Genomic DNA, 18,068 nt, shown 5'->3' with positions numbered 1-18,068 from the left:
CTACTGAAGTCCACATGCTTAGAGCCCGTGCTCCACAACAAGAGAAGCCACCACAATGAGAAGCCTGCGCACCGCAACGAAGAGTAGCCCCCGCTCACCACAACTAGAGAAAGCCTGTGCGCAGCAACGAAGGCCCAATGCAGCCAAAAAACAATAAATTAATTTTTTTAAAAAGAGAGTAGTGAGCATGTAATATGGGTGGACTTAGGGACTAAATGCCAAGAAACCTGGGTTTTAGTTCTCTCCTTCACACTTAACCAGAAAGAGTCAAAGCTCTAGGCCTTACATTTCCCATTTATAAAACTCTTACTGTTCCTTCTAACATTTCTAGGAAAATCACATATACTCCTTTAAAAAAGTCTTAGGATTCCTAAAACTACAAAACACATTTCATCAGCTATACTAAAAAACATAATGAGGACAAAAAAATTTTTAATATTAGAGAAAATGTAAATCTATATTTGAAATAACACACATTACTGGGGAAGATAGGTGGGATGAAAAATATACGACTACAAATATACAGTGTAAGTTTCAAAATGGTAAATTTCTATGAGTTAAGGTCCCTAAAGTCTCAGAGGAAAAACTGATAATTCAGGTTATTTAAAAAAAAAAAAAAAAGGACAATGCCCCAGTACTTGCAGAAAAAAAAGCAGCAAGGTGCCCAACAGACTAATCATACAAAATATTTAAGAGTGAATATCTAGTGTTTACTGAAAAATTTGCTTGATGGCAAGTTACTAAACCATCCTGAAATATTAGGACAAATAAACATGATTAGTAAAACCTCATTACCCACCAAGAAGATCCTGTACAAGTGTGCTTTATCCATTACATCATTTTGAATTCCGCCATACATGTAATTTTAAAGAAAAAGAAAAAGAAAAAATAAATGCTGACATTAAAAAGTGATTAAAAATAAAGTTTTGCTGCCTTCAAGAACACTAGAAACTGCACAAGAGTGAAAAAGAAGTGGGCTATCACAACACGTGTCAGTAAAGCAATCCACAGCAGCTGATTTACATAAATCCTAGAAAATGGTGGGGGGAGGGAGGGGGGAAGATGTCTACGTTACTGATTAAAAATGGTCTACGAGCCGCAACTAGATATTAGTAAAACGAAAATCAGAACTATTTGAGAAAAAGAACTTCAAGGGAAGGAGTGCACTGAAGGGGTTAAATTACACTAAGTTACATATCAAAGCTTCTATTGCTTATGCCCTATAAAATCACGTAACATGAAAACCAACATCTAACACTGAAAACATTTAGAAAGCCCGTGCTTTAGCATAAATTAAAAAAAAAAAAGGAAATAAGCTGGAAAAAGATAAAATTATAGCCATTCATTTCATAATCATCCCATTTTTGTATTATTCACTCATCACTACACTTACACTGAATATATATAATTTAGAACATGGAAGCAAATCTCTAAGCTTCTCCCTACCTTAGGTTTTTAGTCAAAATGAATGCAAACAATCACGTGGGATTCAGCCAAGCAGTGACGTTAAATTCTGCTCTGTCAGAGAGAGCATCTGTCAAGCCCACATTTAAACTGCTGCCTGCCTGTGCAGCAGCTGAGGAACCCTGGATTTCATATTACAGACTAAAACCCTGGTAAAACTGCTCAAAATCCTTCCTGCAGCTGCCAGGCAACAACGAAAGAGAGTTAAATCCTGTTCTTTTCCAATACAATCGAAGCACTCCATTCTAGCTCTGGCTGCTTTTGATTGCAGCTCAGTGTTCTTACTAGAAATATGGATACTGAGAAGAGAATACAGCACTGCATTGTCCGGCCAGGAAAACAGCAGATGTAAAAAGCTTCAATGCATCAACTGTCAGCAAGAGTCGACAGTGCTCCAAACAGAACGAACAACCACAGCTCTTTTGTTTAAAGAAAGAGAAAGAAAATGAAAGAAAGGAAAAACCGCAGAAGACTAGGACCCATATGAACAAGAAGGGGAACTCGAAGACAAGCAGACAGATGGACACTCTGGACACTGTGAAAAGCAATCGCAGGAGGCAGACTGCTGGGGGAGGTGCGCATGTTCGATAGCATCTTGGCTGAAGTGATGGCGTGCCAAAAGTATCTTCAGTGGGCATAATCCTCGCCTCATAAATGCCTGACCAAGGAAGGTATGTTGATATCTTGTTTGTGATACTCATTTAAATGTCTGTTACTTTTTTATAGCCCTGGAGGCACTAATATCTAATAAACAAGTTCATACAGTTCACTGTCCTTGAAACTATGAAAGGGTTTCTAAATATATGATTTTAAAATCTGTCATTGCTTTATTCAAGTAAATATGTAGCTTGCAGTAATTATGTATTACCGAAAAGGCAAACAGTAACAAGATGTGCTTAAAGGCTTCTCTGAGAAATTAAACTTTAAAAAAAAAATCTGAAGCCCTCTAAAGAAAACATAGCAATCCTCTATCAAATTAAGTCAAGTTGAATCCTTATCCAATAAATTAAAGTGCTCTCTTAAAAATGGCCATCGAAGAGGTCAATGCAGTGAAATTCATTAAATAGTATCAAAGATGATCTTAATATTAAGAGCTTTTTCAGTCCTTTTAAAACAAAATCTTAATATAGAACAGTTTTTAATAACAAAATGTTGCCTCCCATACCCATCTCCCTAAATAAAGATAACTTACCAACTCTGAAACTATCAACAAATTTTAAGTACCACCGAGCTGTAAGATACTATAAGGAAAGCATTTGCACAGGATCACAGAAGGCAGTGTGCATTTATGCACAGCACACCACCTCAGGAGATTTGCATGCTCACGAATACAACTTTAAACAAAGAAATATCAATACTTGCTAAAATTACCCCCTTTTAAAATAGTGAGCTTTTATTTTAAGCAACAGACTGATTCTAAATGATCAAAATGTAAGACTGGTTTTGGTGATCATTTTTAAAGTGAAACTCAAAAACATAATATGAAAATACTCTGTCATAAAAATATCCATGTAACAGCAATACAAGGTCAAAAAATTAAATTTAAATGTAGCCACTGTGCTTCCAGGTTATATAAATATGTAATGATGAACTAACTGGCATAGTATGTGTGTGCAGGGCAGAAATAAATCTAATAAACTATTTTAGTAACAATCATAGAATAGCAACTCATGGCTCAGGAACTCGGGTATTTCTAAAATTTTTTACAGATCGTCAAAGATCCTGATTTTTGCTCAATTTTACAGCACAACTCAACCTATTATTTAATAATCACAAAAGGCAAACATTTTTAAGACATATGTAGGGATTCCATTCTAAAGTTAAGATTAAACAAGTCTATCAGGCCCTATTATTATTAGAGCTCAACATCAACTCTCACTCACAGTATGAATTTTTATTCCATTAAGGAATGAAACCAGATGGTATTAAACAAACAAAAAAAATATGGTTGTAAAAAACCTCAAGTCTCTCTTAGTACCTTTATCTCTCAATGTTAAAGTCACCAATTAAACATTTTTATAAGCTAGCTATCTCAAAACAAGAGTGTAGAGTTTTTTATTCAAGCACCCCTTAAATCTAGAACTGTTCCCACAGACTAAGATATTATCACTTTTAGAAGCCAAATAATAAAAACAGCATGTGTGTGTGTGTGTGTGTGTGTGTGTGTGTGTGTGTGTGTGTGTGTGTGAGAGAGAGGGAAAGAGAGAGGGAGAAGTAACGGAACATTTTATAGTAACATCCTCTCCGTGAGCGTCAATACATAAGATGTAAATACATATTAATCACTTGATAATATTACCATAAAAACCCATAAAAGACAAATCAAAGCTATTTCTACGCTGAAAATGTAAAAGTGCAAAACTATTTAGAATGTCAAAATATTTTAACTTTCTGGTCTTGTTCCCACTTCTTAAGAATTAATGTACAACAGGCAGTAACTGGAGAATAATTTTATCTTTTAATAAAAGGAGGAATAGTTACTTTAATTGTACTTTCTTTTTAACAGTAAAATTATGGTAAATATCTGAAAAATGTTTAATAAAGAATTTTTTTTAAGGCTAGACACATGCACTACATTTACCAACGGGAGATTAAGAAATGAGTATATATGGATTTCAAGCCTGAGCAGCTGGATATTTACAAACATACAAATATCATGAATTTACATTAAGATGCATCTCTATCACCTATCGCTACAAAATCACATAGGACCATAAACTACATGTATGCCAGGTTACAATATATAATAATTTGCTGTTTTCTGTAACATTGAAATACTTTAGAAACATCACTTCAGGTATAATGTTTTCATAAAAATACACTTTACTAATATATTTACCTTCATTCCTTTTTTCAGTCCTTTATTCAAACATGCATTCAAACATCTGACCTTCTATTTATTGCTTCTTAAGCCATCAAGTTTACACTTTTAAAGGATCTAAATGATTAGACTTCAACCAGTTTCCAAGCATTCTATATCAAGAGAAAGCTGACACATTTAATTTAGCTTTGGAATGTTTAAAATAGATTATCAAATAAATTTTAAAAGCAACTTTTGTTTCTTTTAAATTTACACACATAACCCTTATATCTACTGGCTTCTTTACGGGGTGGAGGGAAATTATTACTATTTACCTAATATTTCATTTGAAAATAAAAGCTTAGAAAGAGTCTCCTCATCTAAACAGAATGGCCAACTATTTACAAGTGTAAGGAGGAGAAAAGTGAGTTTCTAAACCAGAACACTCAGCTCTGTTATTTTCAACTGAGCTCACCACAGAACTATGTTTTACTGGTATGGTGAAGTGTCTTAGTCTTCATCAGAGTAATGTGAAATTAAAATTCAGGTAAATAAATTCTAATAAATAAGTAGATTCTATTTTTTTTTAAATCTGAAAACTTAAGGAAGAAAAACACTGCTCCTATCTCACAAAATGATTAATGTAATTTCTTACATTTGAGAAACACCATAACTTCTAAAAGCACTACATAATCTCAGATACTAGAAATCATCAAAAGCTAGCGCCTGTACTGTTACGCTTCAGAGATGCTCGAATCCCCACCTGCTTGCTCCTCCTAGTGGCTTCTGCTAGAACAAGAGTCTAACACTTCCCATCAATATTTTCAAAATACTTTACATTATATGAGTGCTATTCTAGTTATTCAATTATATGAGGACTTCCATGTAAATGCCATTATTTTCCCCAAATAACTGAATTTTTTACCGAGGTTAAGCAAATTTGGTATTAACCATAAACCTTTCAATATCACAGGCTACAAAAACACATTCATATGTGTATATATAATTTCAAATAAACAAACGCTCCTACAATAAATGTTTTTAATTGACCAGTTTTCTTTTACATAAAGAAACAATTTTCACAATAAAAAGTTGATAAAATTACACAAAAAGGTTTGTTTTCTCTTTTAACAGAATTCAAGCTACAGCTCCTTACCCATCCTTTACCCCCACGCCTTGATCCAGAAAAATAACAAACTGAAAAAACATGAACCAATTTGTGCTATGCACTAAAAAAACTTGTTCAAAGACCAGTTCTTAATATGTGGCATCGTGAACTTCCCATATTGACATCTCATAAATTTTTTTTTCTAAATGTAGGGCTCTAAGTGTCATGCTAGCAGAAGTCCTAAAAATGTAAAAAATTCTCTACATGCAAATTTAGAACACAGCATAACTCAAAAATCTTTTAAGATGCATTTTGTGAAATTTAAAATTTTAAATAGTTGGGGATACAATAATACCTAGTGTCTGTATTTTGTAAGAAATCTGAAAAGACTGTACAAAGCAGTTCTTTGTTTTATTCTAACATGGAGATTCAACTGAGATACGTGATAGTACTCTGTGAAGTCCACAGATAATTAGTTGCTATATTATAAAAATCAATCATAAGTCTAAGTAAGGACAATGATCTCCTGAATACCTCATGTCTGAAGTGGAAGGTTAACATGAGAAAAGAGTACTTGCAAATATCCATCATTTATTACTGTCTTAAAATCCTGCACTGAAGTTACTGAACCCTGAACATTAATTCTGACAGGTGCGTCTTCTCACTGACTTTCTCGACACAGTAGGGGCCAACGGAAACATGCCAAGCAGTGTACTGTGACTAACAAAACTCTGCCATAATCAACCTTGCACCGTCTGTCCCACAACTGATACATGACCACTTTACAAAAAAGGCCGCTGACTGTGCACCATACCACCAACGGTATGTCAAATCAATTTTAATTAATGCCAATAAATTTTCCATCTGCTCTCAGGCCTCCTTACATGGCCTCTCTCAGGGATCTAGCAGCATTTTCCTCTTCTCCATGCATACAACTTTTAATCTTTAACTTAAGTCAACAATTACAAGTGACCAGAGCTACTGAGATAGATGATGAAATAAGTGGAAGAAAATCAATCCATTCACCTCTCTTTAAAGTGGTCACTGTGCTCCAAAGGTGTATTTTTAAAGAAATTAATCCTGTTCTCACGATGTTACGTTGCCAAGGGAAGACAAATCATAAACGTTGTTCCTGGGTTATCCTATTTTCACAGCTTAAAAATTTCCATGTGCCCTAATTTTATTAGTCTCTTTCAAGCAGTTCTGTGATATTTCCATTCTGTAAACGTTTATGCTTCATCTTTATAGAATGACTGCGAGGGAGACGACGTGACCGCATTAGAAAATGATTACCAAAGAACAGTACTGATTCAGGAGAAGAACACAATCTCAGCCACCGATCTCTCATCCACTACTGGATATTTACAACATGCTTCAGTGGAGAAGAAGACACTGCTGCTTTGCAAAGATGAGCTGGAATGCCAAGAGGTCTCTGTTCCGTACCCATCTTATTGGTGTACTTTCTCTCGTGTTTCTTTTTGCTATGTTTTTGTTTTTCAATCATCATGACTGGCTGCCAGGCAGAACTGGATTCAAAGAAAACCCTGTGACATACACTTTCCGTGGATTTCGTTCTACAAAAAGTGAGACAAACCACAGCTCTCTTCGGAACATTTGGAAAGAAACAGTCCCGCAGACTCTGAGGCCTCAAACAGCAACTAACTCCAATAACACAGATCTGTCACCACAAGGAGTTACAGGGCTGGAGAATACACTCAGTGCCAACGGAAGTATTTACAATGAAAAAGGCACTGGACATCCAAATTCTTACCATTTCAAATACCTTATCAATGAACCTGCAAAATGCCAGGAGAAAAGCCCTTTTTTAATACTACTAATAGCTGCAGAACCTGGACAGATAGAAGCTAGAAGAGCTATTCGGCAAACTTGGGGCAATGAAAGTCTAGCACCTGGTATCCAAATCACACGAATTTTTTTGTTGGGTGTAAGTATTAAGTTAAATGGCTACCTTCAACGTGCAATCCTGGAAGAAAGCAGACAATACCATGACATAATTCAACAGGAATATTTAGATACATACTATAATCTGACCATTAAAACACTAATGGGCATGAACTGGGTTGCCACATACTGTCCACATATTCCATATGTTATGAAAACTGACAGTGACATGTTTGTCAACACCGAATATTTAATACTTAAGTTACTCAAGCCAGACCTGCCTCCTAGACATAACTATTTTACTGGTTACCTAATGAGGGGATACGCACCCAACAGAAACAAAGACAGCAAGTGGTACATGCCACCAGACCTCTACCCAAGTGAGCGCTATCCTGTCTTCTGTTCTGGGACTGGTTATGTTTTTTCTGGAGATCTGGCAGAGAAGATATTTAAAGTTTCTTTAAGCATCCGTCGTTTGCACTTGGAAGATGTATATGTAGGGATCTGTCTTGCCAAGTTGAGAATTGATCCTGTCCCCCCTCCCAATGAGTTTGTGTTCAATCACTGGCGAGTTTCTTATTCAAGCTGTAAATACAGCCATCTAATTACCTCTCATCAGTTCCAGCCTAGTGAACTGATAAAATACTGGAACCATTTACAACAAAATAAGCACAACGCTTGTGCCAACGCAGCAAAAGAAAAGGCAGGCAGGTATCGCCACCGCAAACTCCACTAGAAAAGACAACTTTTTTTTTTCCCCAAACGTGCGATCTGTAAAATATTGCTAAAAGCATGTATAGTTAAAACTGATTACATCCATAGGACAAGTTTTAGTTAAAACTCATCGCATAAAGGAATCCAAAAATATTTTTTTAATTTCTGAAGAAGGTAATTCTTAAAAATACAACACGATATAACAAAAAGGTATCCCAAACAATCTACTAAAAATCCACATAAGGGGATTCTGTGTATTAACATGCAATAACAGGCGTGCATACATCAATGGTTCAACTCTTACGTTAGGGGCCAAGAAGGTGTATTTGCATATGTTTTCCACATAAATTTTAATTTAAGAAATGGATACAGTCAAAAGACTTTGGATTCAGTTTTTCATTTCAATATAATTAAATGTAAATAAAACATTATTGTCAATTTTAAGGAAACTTTATAATTGTGCAAAGGACAAATTTTGACCTATTCTAGGGTTCTAAAAACCATATTCCATGCAATAAGATTTAGTTGAATTATTCCATAAACATATTTATAAAGTTCAGATGTTTCATCAATGCAGTTCTCATCTAAGTATTTACTTTTTAAAAACAATTGAGATATTCATTTTCTTTTATCAATACGCACATATACTGGGGGAATTTATTTTGACATGACGTGATAAAATGTGAAAAAAAAATCAATGTGTCTCAGGCTCACATTTTTATAAAAAAAAAAAATCAAATGTTTCAAAATAGAACATCTGTTCCCTCGTTGGTGTTCAGGGCCAAGCTAGAAATTCAATGATTTACTCAATCAACCAGTTACTGCACTCTCAAGGAGCATCATCAGTTAACTTCAAGCATATCTGAAAAAATCTATCATTTTCCTCTAACTGAAGCAAAAGTGATTACTTACAGGCACAAAGAGGATGCACTGTTGAAAAAAGATAAAGGATAAAGAGTGCAGCGGCAGTTTCATTCAATACATTTTAAGATGCATGTCTGCCAAACTGCAACATATGGGAAGTTTATTTCCTGACAGCAGGTGTACACATGCCAGTACTTAATCATTTTACGGCACCTACTTCTTTCTCTGAGTGCCAAGTTTACAAACCTGCAGTTTTTAATTTGGTGGATGACAAATATTCTGCACCACTGATTAAAAACTTTCTTGGGAGGGATGGGGGAAAACTACAAATGTTTGATGAACACTTGATTCTAGGATGAACAATGTATACAATGCACTTTTATCAAGTTTTTAATAAAAAAGGTAAACAAAAAACCTTTACTGAGTGTTATGGTCCAAATGCTTCACAATTTGTATGGCTCCATTATAAATTTTAAAATCAGGAAATACTAACCCATTAATTTTAAAAAGGTGTTTTTACTTTAAACAAGTGTATAAATTTATCAATCTTGCTCAGTGAGGATGTCACTTATCCTAATTCTAATAACAATCATTTTCATCCTTGATTCTATTCTGAAGAGTTATCCACCAAAACAGAATTCTAACATGTTACAGTTCAGAACCACAGAGACTGCTTCAGTACTTATCATTTAATGCGTTGAATTCTATTTATACTCAACTTATCTCCCACTTTCAGTTCAGTTGTCTAAGTGTTCTATTCTACATAGAATAATTCTGAATGTTGAGCTAAATAACCCCCCAGCTCTTGGTAAGGTCTGTTTTTCACTTAATTTATTCTGTATGGTTATAAAAAGACTAAAATTACTAAATACCAAAATTACTAAAGAAAGGTCACACATAAAAGGATAATACCAAATTACGTAAGTGTGATGAAAGAGAAAAGGAATCCTTCCCTCAGTATAATCCTCTCCTTAATACTTCAGAAGTTTTATTTCTTAAAAGTATATGTATATGCATGTATGCATCCACAGGTATGTACTCAGATACAATCCAAACACTATGTGTACAAATTATTATTACAGTGCAGTATCTTTAAGAGATAGTATTTTCCTTCCAGAAAAATTCAAGTCTAAAAAAGATGACTTGGAATCTCATGACACTCCAAGTTCTCAAAGAGCACTGAATCAAATAACAAGTGTTTTAGTACTGCTGAAAATCTTTATTTTAAAATAAGTATTCTGCTATTAATTTATTTTTGACCTTCCATTCTGAATATGCAAGCTGACTTCAGCAAAATATGATTTTCAAATTCATATTATGATATTTAAAAATACAGTATTTAAACATCTCACCAAATATTAATTGTGCCTTATTCATGCCCAGTACTATGTAATTTTTACTATGCATGAAAATATAATTTTAAATGACAGCACTTGCATTTGGTCAAAGAAAAAAATTACAGGAAGGAACAACCATGTAATCTTTATGCTCGAAGTGTTACGAGATATTGTGGAAGATAAAAATACCAAAACTTTCAATACTTACTAGTTTATTTTGATCAAGATTATATAGGTGATGAAATTCTAATTCAAGCAAAAAAATTTTCTTTCTCCTCTGATTATACAGTATAATCACAAAAAATCAACTGGAGTCTTATTAATATCTATTACCAAAACCCCTATAAAAATAATACCAACACAGCAGCAGGAACTATTTACTGACTGAGAGTACGCTGTGTGCCTGGTACTTTACACACATTACTCGTATAATCCTTATAAGTAACACTAAGAGATAAGAAAGACTGGTACAAGAGGTTAAATACCTAAGATCACACAGCTAGTAAAACAGCAGGGTTCCACTGCAAAGACTCTTAACCATTATGCTATTCTGCTACATACTTCACATATGACTCCTGCTAGAGGGTCTAAAAAGCTAAGCAAAAACGGCCTGTCCTCTCTTCTATTCCATGCTTATTCTTCACCTTTTGCTAGGTCCTATCTCCAGGCATCACAACTGTTTTCTCACACTGGAGGGACGCCTGACGTCAGGTGCAAATAAAGATAAGGAGAAGGAGAGGAAATCTGATCCCTCAGTTATTTTTTCTTCTCCTTTTCAGCTGCTGATGTCTGGGGGCCAGAAACTCAGAAAAGCTAAGAATTACTGCTTATCTCTTGCTCCTTTGGGCACTGAGACACATCTGTAAACAACAGGCAGCTGGCACTTAGAAATTATGTAAAAGGTGCTTCTTTTGAAGTACAATTTGATCATTGTTAGTAGTCAAAAGTAGCACCGCATTTACTCACTCTACTGGTTAGTCGCCTACTGTTTGGTGATGAGGTGGTAAAACTGATTTATCCAGCTGGTTCAGGTTTGTTTTCAGTTTTTACTGCTTAACTACAAAATTTGACTATTAAATTAACACAGATTTAGAAGCCAAAAAAAAAAATCTCTACCATACCTATATTCTAACACACCTCACAGAGTATCAGTGTATCGCTTAACATGACTCTCGGAAGACGGGTAATGTGCATCAAATACTAACAGGGGCCATTCTAAGTTTCGGCCAGGAACCTGTTGCTGCGCACTCCATCAGCACACACACACACGCCCTCCCCCAATCATGATATAACTCTACACCTTACTACTTTCAAGATCCGATTTGCCAGAGAAGGAAGAAAAACGTTTCTGTATTTGCAGGAAGTGTTTCCCCTTCCTCCACCAGCAAATGTCTGAGCTAAAGGACAACTAGAGTGAAAGCAACTGCCTCCATCTGTTTATTAATCTAATTATTTCAACTTCTCACTGAAGCCTATAGATTCTCAGTCTGAATTTCACTTGAGACAGTATCCTAAACGTTGAAAAATGAAAATAAATCAACGGCATCACAAAAAATAAATGTTAAGTAACAGAAAGCTATAACATTATATGCAAAATCTTAAATTCATGCTTGTATATGTTTTTAATTAAATGTTTAAAAGATACTAATTTATACAATAAAACTAATAAGGGTTGTTTGCTTCACTGTCATACCTAAAATGCTAGTAAAAACATATATTTGAATATAGATAATAGAATTAGCATGAGATTCTGATGGCAATGAGAATTTTCTAACATACTGGCAGATTTCCTTTGGGGAGCTACTCCACCCTCAAATAAGAAAGTTCTAGGAAAACTTTCAATCAAGACACCCTGCCTTGCACTAGCCGAGATAACCAAAGACGCTCTCTTATTGCAATCTGAATCCTGAAGGAAACAAACACACGCACACAAAGAAAATGACTGGAGCTGATTCACTTGAACTTCAGCACCCTGCAGAAACTACCCACTGATTCTTGTTCTCTAGATCCCAGAGGTGCTACGGTTCCTGTCCCTTCTACCACTTGATTCTTTAATTTTTTGAACTCACCTATAATATTCTGATACTTTTTTTTTTTGGTTTCAGTTAGTCAGAGTCAATTTTTAACCAAAGAATGCTAAGTGACAGAAAACCTACCACTAGCAAATGCTGCAGTGATAAAGTCGTTCCTAGGTTCTATGATGACTTCAGAATGCTCTATAACACCATGCCCTCTGTGTGCTTTGCCACCTGAACAAGTCAGGAGAGTAAAGGGATCCAAGAACAACTTTCTGTTAAAGAAAACAGGCTGAAAATTTTAGAGCTGTTCATAATCCATATTCATGGCCAGGCCTCACAAGAAAACAAAGTAGTTTTTGTGCATATAACATAATATAGCGGAGAGCATGTTGCTATAGATACCTTATTACTGAAGAGGGATCAGGGAAACAGGCTTGGGAGCTGTGTTTCTACAGTCACACAACCATGGGGGAGAGGCAACGTGTCTCCCAAGTAACCACCAACACGGAAGTAACCATCAGCACAGCTGCCTGAGCCCCCTGCACTGTAAAATGCTGTCTAAGCTTAGAAATGAATGAACAGAGAAGCCTGACCATACCTTCACATCTGCTGTTTAAAACTATTCCTTTATCAGAGATCTTTTTGTCTCCTGATAAGGCTAAAAAAAAAAAAAAAAAAAAAAAAAAAAGCTACAACCTTCTTCCTGGTAGATTTATGTAAAGGAGGGAAGAGAATGAATGACTCCTCTACACTGAAAAGAGAAAGCTAATAACTGGGCCAAAAAGACAAGTAAAGTTAATTTTTACAAAAATAAAATGAATTTCTTAATCAAAGTTCATAAGCATAACCCCAAATTTAAAGTATTTGTATGTCTGAGTGTCTTTAAGTACACACATTTAACAGTACATTTAAATCCAGTTATCTTCTCTCATCTCCAAATTTTAAAACTTTTAAAATAACATTTCCTGTCTGAGTGAATGGCTATATCCAGTCAGTGGCCACACGAAAATATCCAGTCAGCCTCACCACTTCCTTCTCTTACTATCACCCGTATCACTCTATCCCCAAAACCTGGATTCACAGTGGAATCCACCCACTTTTCTTCATCTTACCACTCTAGTAGTTCAAGTGAGCAAAACTTTTACAACTGGTTTCTTCACAGTCACCCAATCTGCTTCCCATATACTACTGCCAGAATGATACTTTCAAAACCACAAAACTATTCACATCATCCCAATGCTTCAATGGATTCCCAATGTTCTTAGGATAAATACCAAAATCCCTGAAATCCTTGGATAGCAGCAGGGCCCATGAATGACTCTCTTCCTTGCTAAAGTTAATTTCTCTACCCAATCTTTTGATCTTACTGCTGCCTTTTACTTCACTCCATAATGTATCCTCTCTTCCTCAAAGCAATCAACAAACAAAAAGTCCTAGATTAGAAACAGTGAACTAAAATTTGACTCAATAAAAGAGCCTCACCTTTTTTGTTGGCAGCATTTTCATCTTATTTGAAATGAAACTTATTTTTAAGGCGTGAAAATCAATTTTTCTCTATAGTGAAAAATTGATTTTGAAGCCTTAAAAATAAGTAAGACTCAACCACTGGCTTATATATGGGCTCACCCACACTGCAAATAAAGCAACATATAAGTAAATATATGTTGACAAAAAGAAAGTACAAGTATTCTGGAAATAATTACTATAATCAGTTCCACAAATGTGAAGGTCCCTCACATGACAGTGCATTTCTAAGCAGGGACCATGATGCTGAAGAAGATCAAGAAGTGTTAACCTTCCTCAATAGAAATTCAATGCAGATGAAATCCCTAGGATCACTTCCCAAACAGACCAGTTTACCATGCTATGTTCCAGAACTCTAACACTAGGTTAACAGAAATTCTTGAGTCCAGTCCTCCTTAGCATTGAAGAAACATCCAAAAGGCCACTCACTTGATAAATATTTACTGAGAGCCTAGGCATTAATACATGAGCTGTAGATACAATGATAAACAAAAACAATCATTAAGTTGCTGCCATAATACTCCTTTGACAGAGAAAGCCATGTAACCGATCTTCATACAAATAAGTGGAAAGGACAACTATGATATCTGTCATGAAGGAAAGATACACAGTGCTTTGCAAGCATATAACGGGAACTGACCTGACCTATGGTCAGAAAAGCCTTCTCAGAAGAATCGTTCGTTAACATCTAAGAAATAACTAGATGTTAATCAGGCAAAAGGGGAACAATTCCAAGAAGGAACAGCACGTACAATGGCCCTGAGGTTAGAGTAAACCATTGCACAAAAATAAAGAGGAAGATTGGTATGAGCTGATGCCAGAAAGGTAAAAAGAGAGACAGGTAAACCCTCATGAAGACTTATAGTACCTATTAAAATATGGCTTTTAATCCTGAAGCCAATGAAGATACAACAATACTTGGAAAATAGAAAAAAAAATTGAGGCTAGTGAATGCCTAACAGCTCCTCTCTTCTTTAGTGTTTGAGGCATCCTGGCTGCAACATGAGAACAGAATGAGGAGACGCATGAGTGATACAAAAACACAAACTAGGAGACCACTGCATAATCCAGGGAAGATACAGAAATAGTTGGACCAGGAAGGACGGTAGTGATCCAGAGATAAGAATTCCAGAGATGTGGGGGCTTCCCTGGTGGCGCAGTGGTTGAGAGTCTGTCTGCCGATGCAGGGGACATGGGTTCGTGCCCCAGTCCGGGAAAATCCCACATGCCACGGAGCGGCTGGGCCCGTGAGCCATGGCCGCTGAGCCTGTGCGTCTGGAGCCTGTGCTCCACAATGGAAGAGGCCACAACAGTGAGAGGCCCGCGTACCGCAAAAAAAAAAAAAAAAAAAAAAAAAAAAAAAATTCCAGAGATGTTAGCAAGTGCGGTCCACAGGCCTTCACGACGTGTGGACACTTGCGGTGAGGGAGAAGGCATGAGTGCCAAGGCCTAAAATCCTGGCCTGGGCACTGAGGGCATGAGGAGAGAGAAGACGCTGTACGAGAACCTGATTCGCCAAGGATAACATAATAAAGAGCCACTGAAAAATGTATAGAAGGATTGTCAAGTGGCACTGAGGGCCTATATATTACAAAGCATCAATAACAATAATAAATCTTAACTACTACTCTACATGCATATGAAAGGATGCAAAGTAACTAAAAATATACGGATAACATGGGCTTAAGAATCACTCATTCAGGGGCTTCCCTGGTGGTGCAGTGGTTAAGAATCCACCTGCCAATGTAGGGGACATGGGTTCGAGCCCTGGTCCTGGAAGATCCCACATGCCACAGAGCAACTAAGCCCATGCACCACAACTACTGAGCCAACGCCCCACAACTACTGAGCCCGCGACCTAGAGCCCGTGCTCTGCAACAACAGAAGCCACCACAATGAGAAGCCCGTGCACCACAACCAAGAGTAGCCCCCGTTCGCCACAACTAGAGAAAGCCCACGTGCAGCAACGAAGACCCAATGCAGCCACAAATAAATTAACTAATTAATTTTTTAAAAAGTCATTCATTCAATACTTTTCAAGCAACACCTATGTGCCCACTACCCTGTTCTCAGCACTGGGGAGATGGTGGAGGGCAACAAGATGTGCTTCCTACCTTCGGATCTTCATATTCGAAGAAAATTGTTAATGTAAACAAATAAATAAGATTACTAGCAGAAAAAAAAGTGGGAGGTCTTCCTGGAAAAGTAACCTTTAAACTGAGATCTGAATTTTGAGGAGCCAGTCTTATTAAGAGCAAGAGGAAGAATGATCCAGGCAAACAGAAATACAAAGACAACGGCCAGGAGGTTGAGAAGAACTTGACATGTCTGTAGAAAAACAGAAAAAAGCCAGTGAAGCAGAACTCTAGAGTAGAGAGCTGTGGATAGAAATCAGAGGGGCCCCTAATATGGATGGGAAAAAAATTCACAATTTTATTTTCACCAACCTCTAACAGAAACTGACATTTCCTTCTTTCATGAATGAAGGCAACAAACCACAGTACTATTAATAACAGTTCTGACTTTGTCACCAACAGAAATCAAGTATTTTCATATCACATTACTCTTACAGATATCTTGAAATACTGTGTATGGTCATACTTTAAAATTCTGGAATTTATTAGATTTGTCCCTAGATCTTGTTATATAATGCATCAGTAAAAGCAACACGAAGTTCAATACCATGTCATAAAGTTATGTTTCTCAAATTTTTGATAATTTTATTTCAATAAATTGGTTTTCTTTGTTATCTTATGTATTTTATTTTATGCATTAAAAACATTATTCAGAGAGAAGAATCATAGGATTCGCCAGTCTACTAAATAGGTTCATGGCACCAAAAAAAAAAAATATATTACGAACTTCTCTAATCTAGAATAAAAGACATATAAGACTCCTATCAACTAAATGCAACTATTGGTGCTTGTTTGGATCCTATTTCCAACAAATGAACTGCAAAAAAAGATTTTTCAGAAAAATCAAAGAAACTGGAAAATGAACTGTGTATTAGATGATACCAACAATTAATTTCTTTTGTTATATGCAATAATGCCTACATTAAAAAAAAAAGTCCATGTTTTTTAGAAGTGCAGAGTAAGTAGGAACAAAGTGTCAGTGTCTGGGTTTTGCTTCACAGTACTTCAGGAAAAAAGGGAGCTGTGGAACAGCTGAAGTAAAAGTGGTTAAAAAATAATTATAGAATCTGTGTGATGGGCAGATTTTAAAAATCATACACTATTTTCTCTAATTATACTTATGTTTGAAATTTTTCATAATTAAGAAAAATGGGGGGGCTTCCCTGGTGGCGCAGTGGTTGAGGGTCCGCCTCCCGAAGCGGGGGGCGTGGGTTCGTGCCCCGGTCCGGAGGGATCCCGCGTGCCGTGGAGCGGCTGGGCCCACGAGCCATGGCCGCTGGGCCTGCGCGTCCGGAGCCTGTGCTCCGCAGCGGGAGGGGCCACAACAGTGAGAGGACCGCATACCGCAAAAAAAAAAAAAAAAGAAAAGAAAAATGGGGGGTGGAATTCAGTAACTGCTTTGCAAAACAGAGCCCCTTAGAGGGGAAAAAATTGCAAAAGGGCATTGTCTGTTGGAAGAAAATTAGAGAAAGATGCTCCTTTCTCTGGGCTGATGATGTCCTAGGCCAGGCCACCTAACTTGAGGAGGGTGCAAGCTATCTAAGGTGTTTTCCTCTTTCTTCCCCCATTACGTTCAGGGAAGACAGTAGGCATCATTAAAACTTGCTTTGACATTATTCATTATTCATCTCGTGAGTATGCACCACCTGTCTAATGGCATTTATTTCAAAGAAAAAATAACCTATTTCCCATTATATCAACTGTCCAGGCCTAGAAAATTAGCCTTTGATCAAACTAGCACATCCTGACGTTAGAAACAGTGATGGTTTAGGAAAAATAATAAGTTATAGTCTTAAGCTAATGAGCACTGATTGCGTTTAGTTTTCATACTCAGAAGAACCTGACGATTCAGAAGAACAGGGTGGGGGAAAGGAGAGGGAAGCTAGGTAGTTGCAAATGCACGTAAACGATGCGTGCCAGGCCGCCGTCGTTTTCACGACTGGTAGAACGTTTAAAAATCTGGACGGGGTGGGGGGTGAGGGAATGCTGTACATATTTAAGCAATTGAACCATGCAAGATGGTTCCCAGGTTGTCAAAAAAATGACGGTAACCAAAAAGAAGCCCTCTCCATTTGTGTAATATTAAGAAGTGGAATGTACACCTCTCCAGCTTAGTGTATGTAAGGCAGGCTCTGCATCGGCAGGAAGGTGGGCTTGCTAATCTCTTCTCGGCAAGCCCGTTCCACCTTCCTGCTATCCTCA

General features: G+C 36.6%; 2 protein-coding genes across 3 annotated transcripts in view; one reads left to right on the top strand and one right to left on the bottom strand.

Moving 5' to 3' along the window:
* CDC73 (cell division cycle 73) overlaps positions 1 to 18,068 on the bottom strand; it is a 92,298-nt gene that overhangs the window by 40,897 nt on the left and 33,333 nt on the right. The window lies entirely within an intron of this gene.
* On the top strand, positions 1,344 to 9,270 carry B3GALT2 (beta-1,3-galactosyltransferase 2). 2 transcript variants are annotated; one of them, XM_033439177.2, is made up of 3 exons: positions 1,344 to 2,135; positions 6,024 to 6,194; positions 6,621 to 9,270. In XM_033439177.2, exon 3 carries the CDS (start codon positions 6,742 to 6,744, stop codon positions 8,008 to 8,010), a length of 1,269 nt encoding a protein of 422 aa, XP_033295068.1. In that variant the 5' UTR covers positions 1,344 to 2,135; positions 6,024 to 6,194; positions 6,621 to 6,741; the 3' UTR covers positions 8,011 to 9,270. The 2 variants fall into 2 exon arrangements, with proteins under 2 accessions (XP_033295068.1, XP_004275884.1); XM_004275836.2 differs by lacking the exon at positions 6,024 to 6,194.

The sequence above is a fragment of the Orcinus orca genome, chromosome 1, assembly GCF_937001465.1.
Source record: "Orcinus orca chromosome 1, mOrcOrc1.1, whole genome shotgun sequence".
NCBI lineage: Eukaryota > Metazoa > Chordata > Mammalia > Artiodactyla > Delphinidae > Orcinus > Orcinus orca.
The sequence above is the reverse complement of the archived record's forward strand: the minus strand, read 5'-3'. Positions and strand labels throughout refer to the sequence as shown.

Bases quoted from the DNA above. Each gene is read 5' to 3' on its own strand.
- B3GALT2 (XM_004275836.2), top strand. From the start codon at position 6,742: ATGCTTCAGTGGAGAAGAAGACACTGCTGCTTTGCAAAGATGAGCTGG.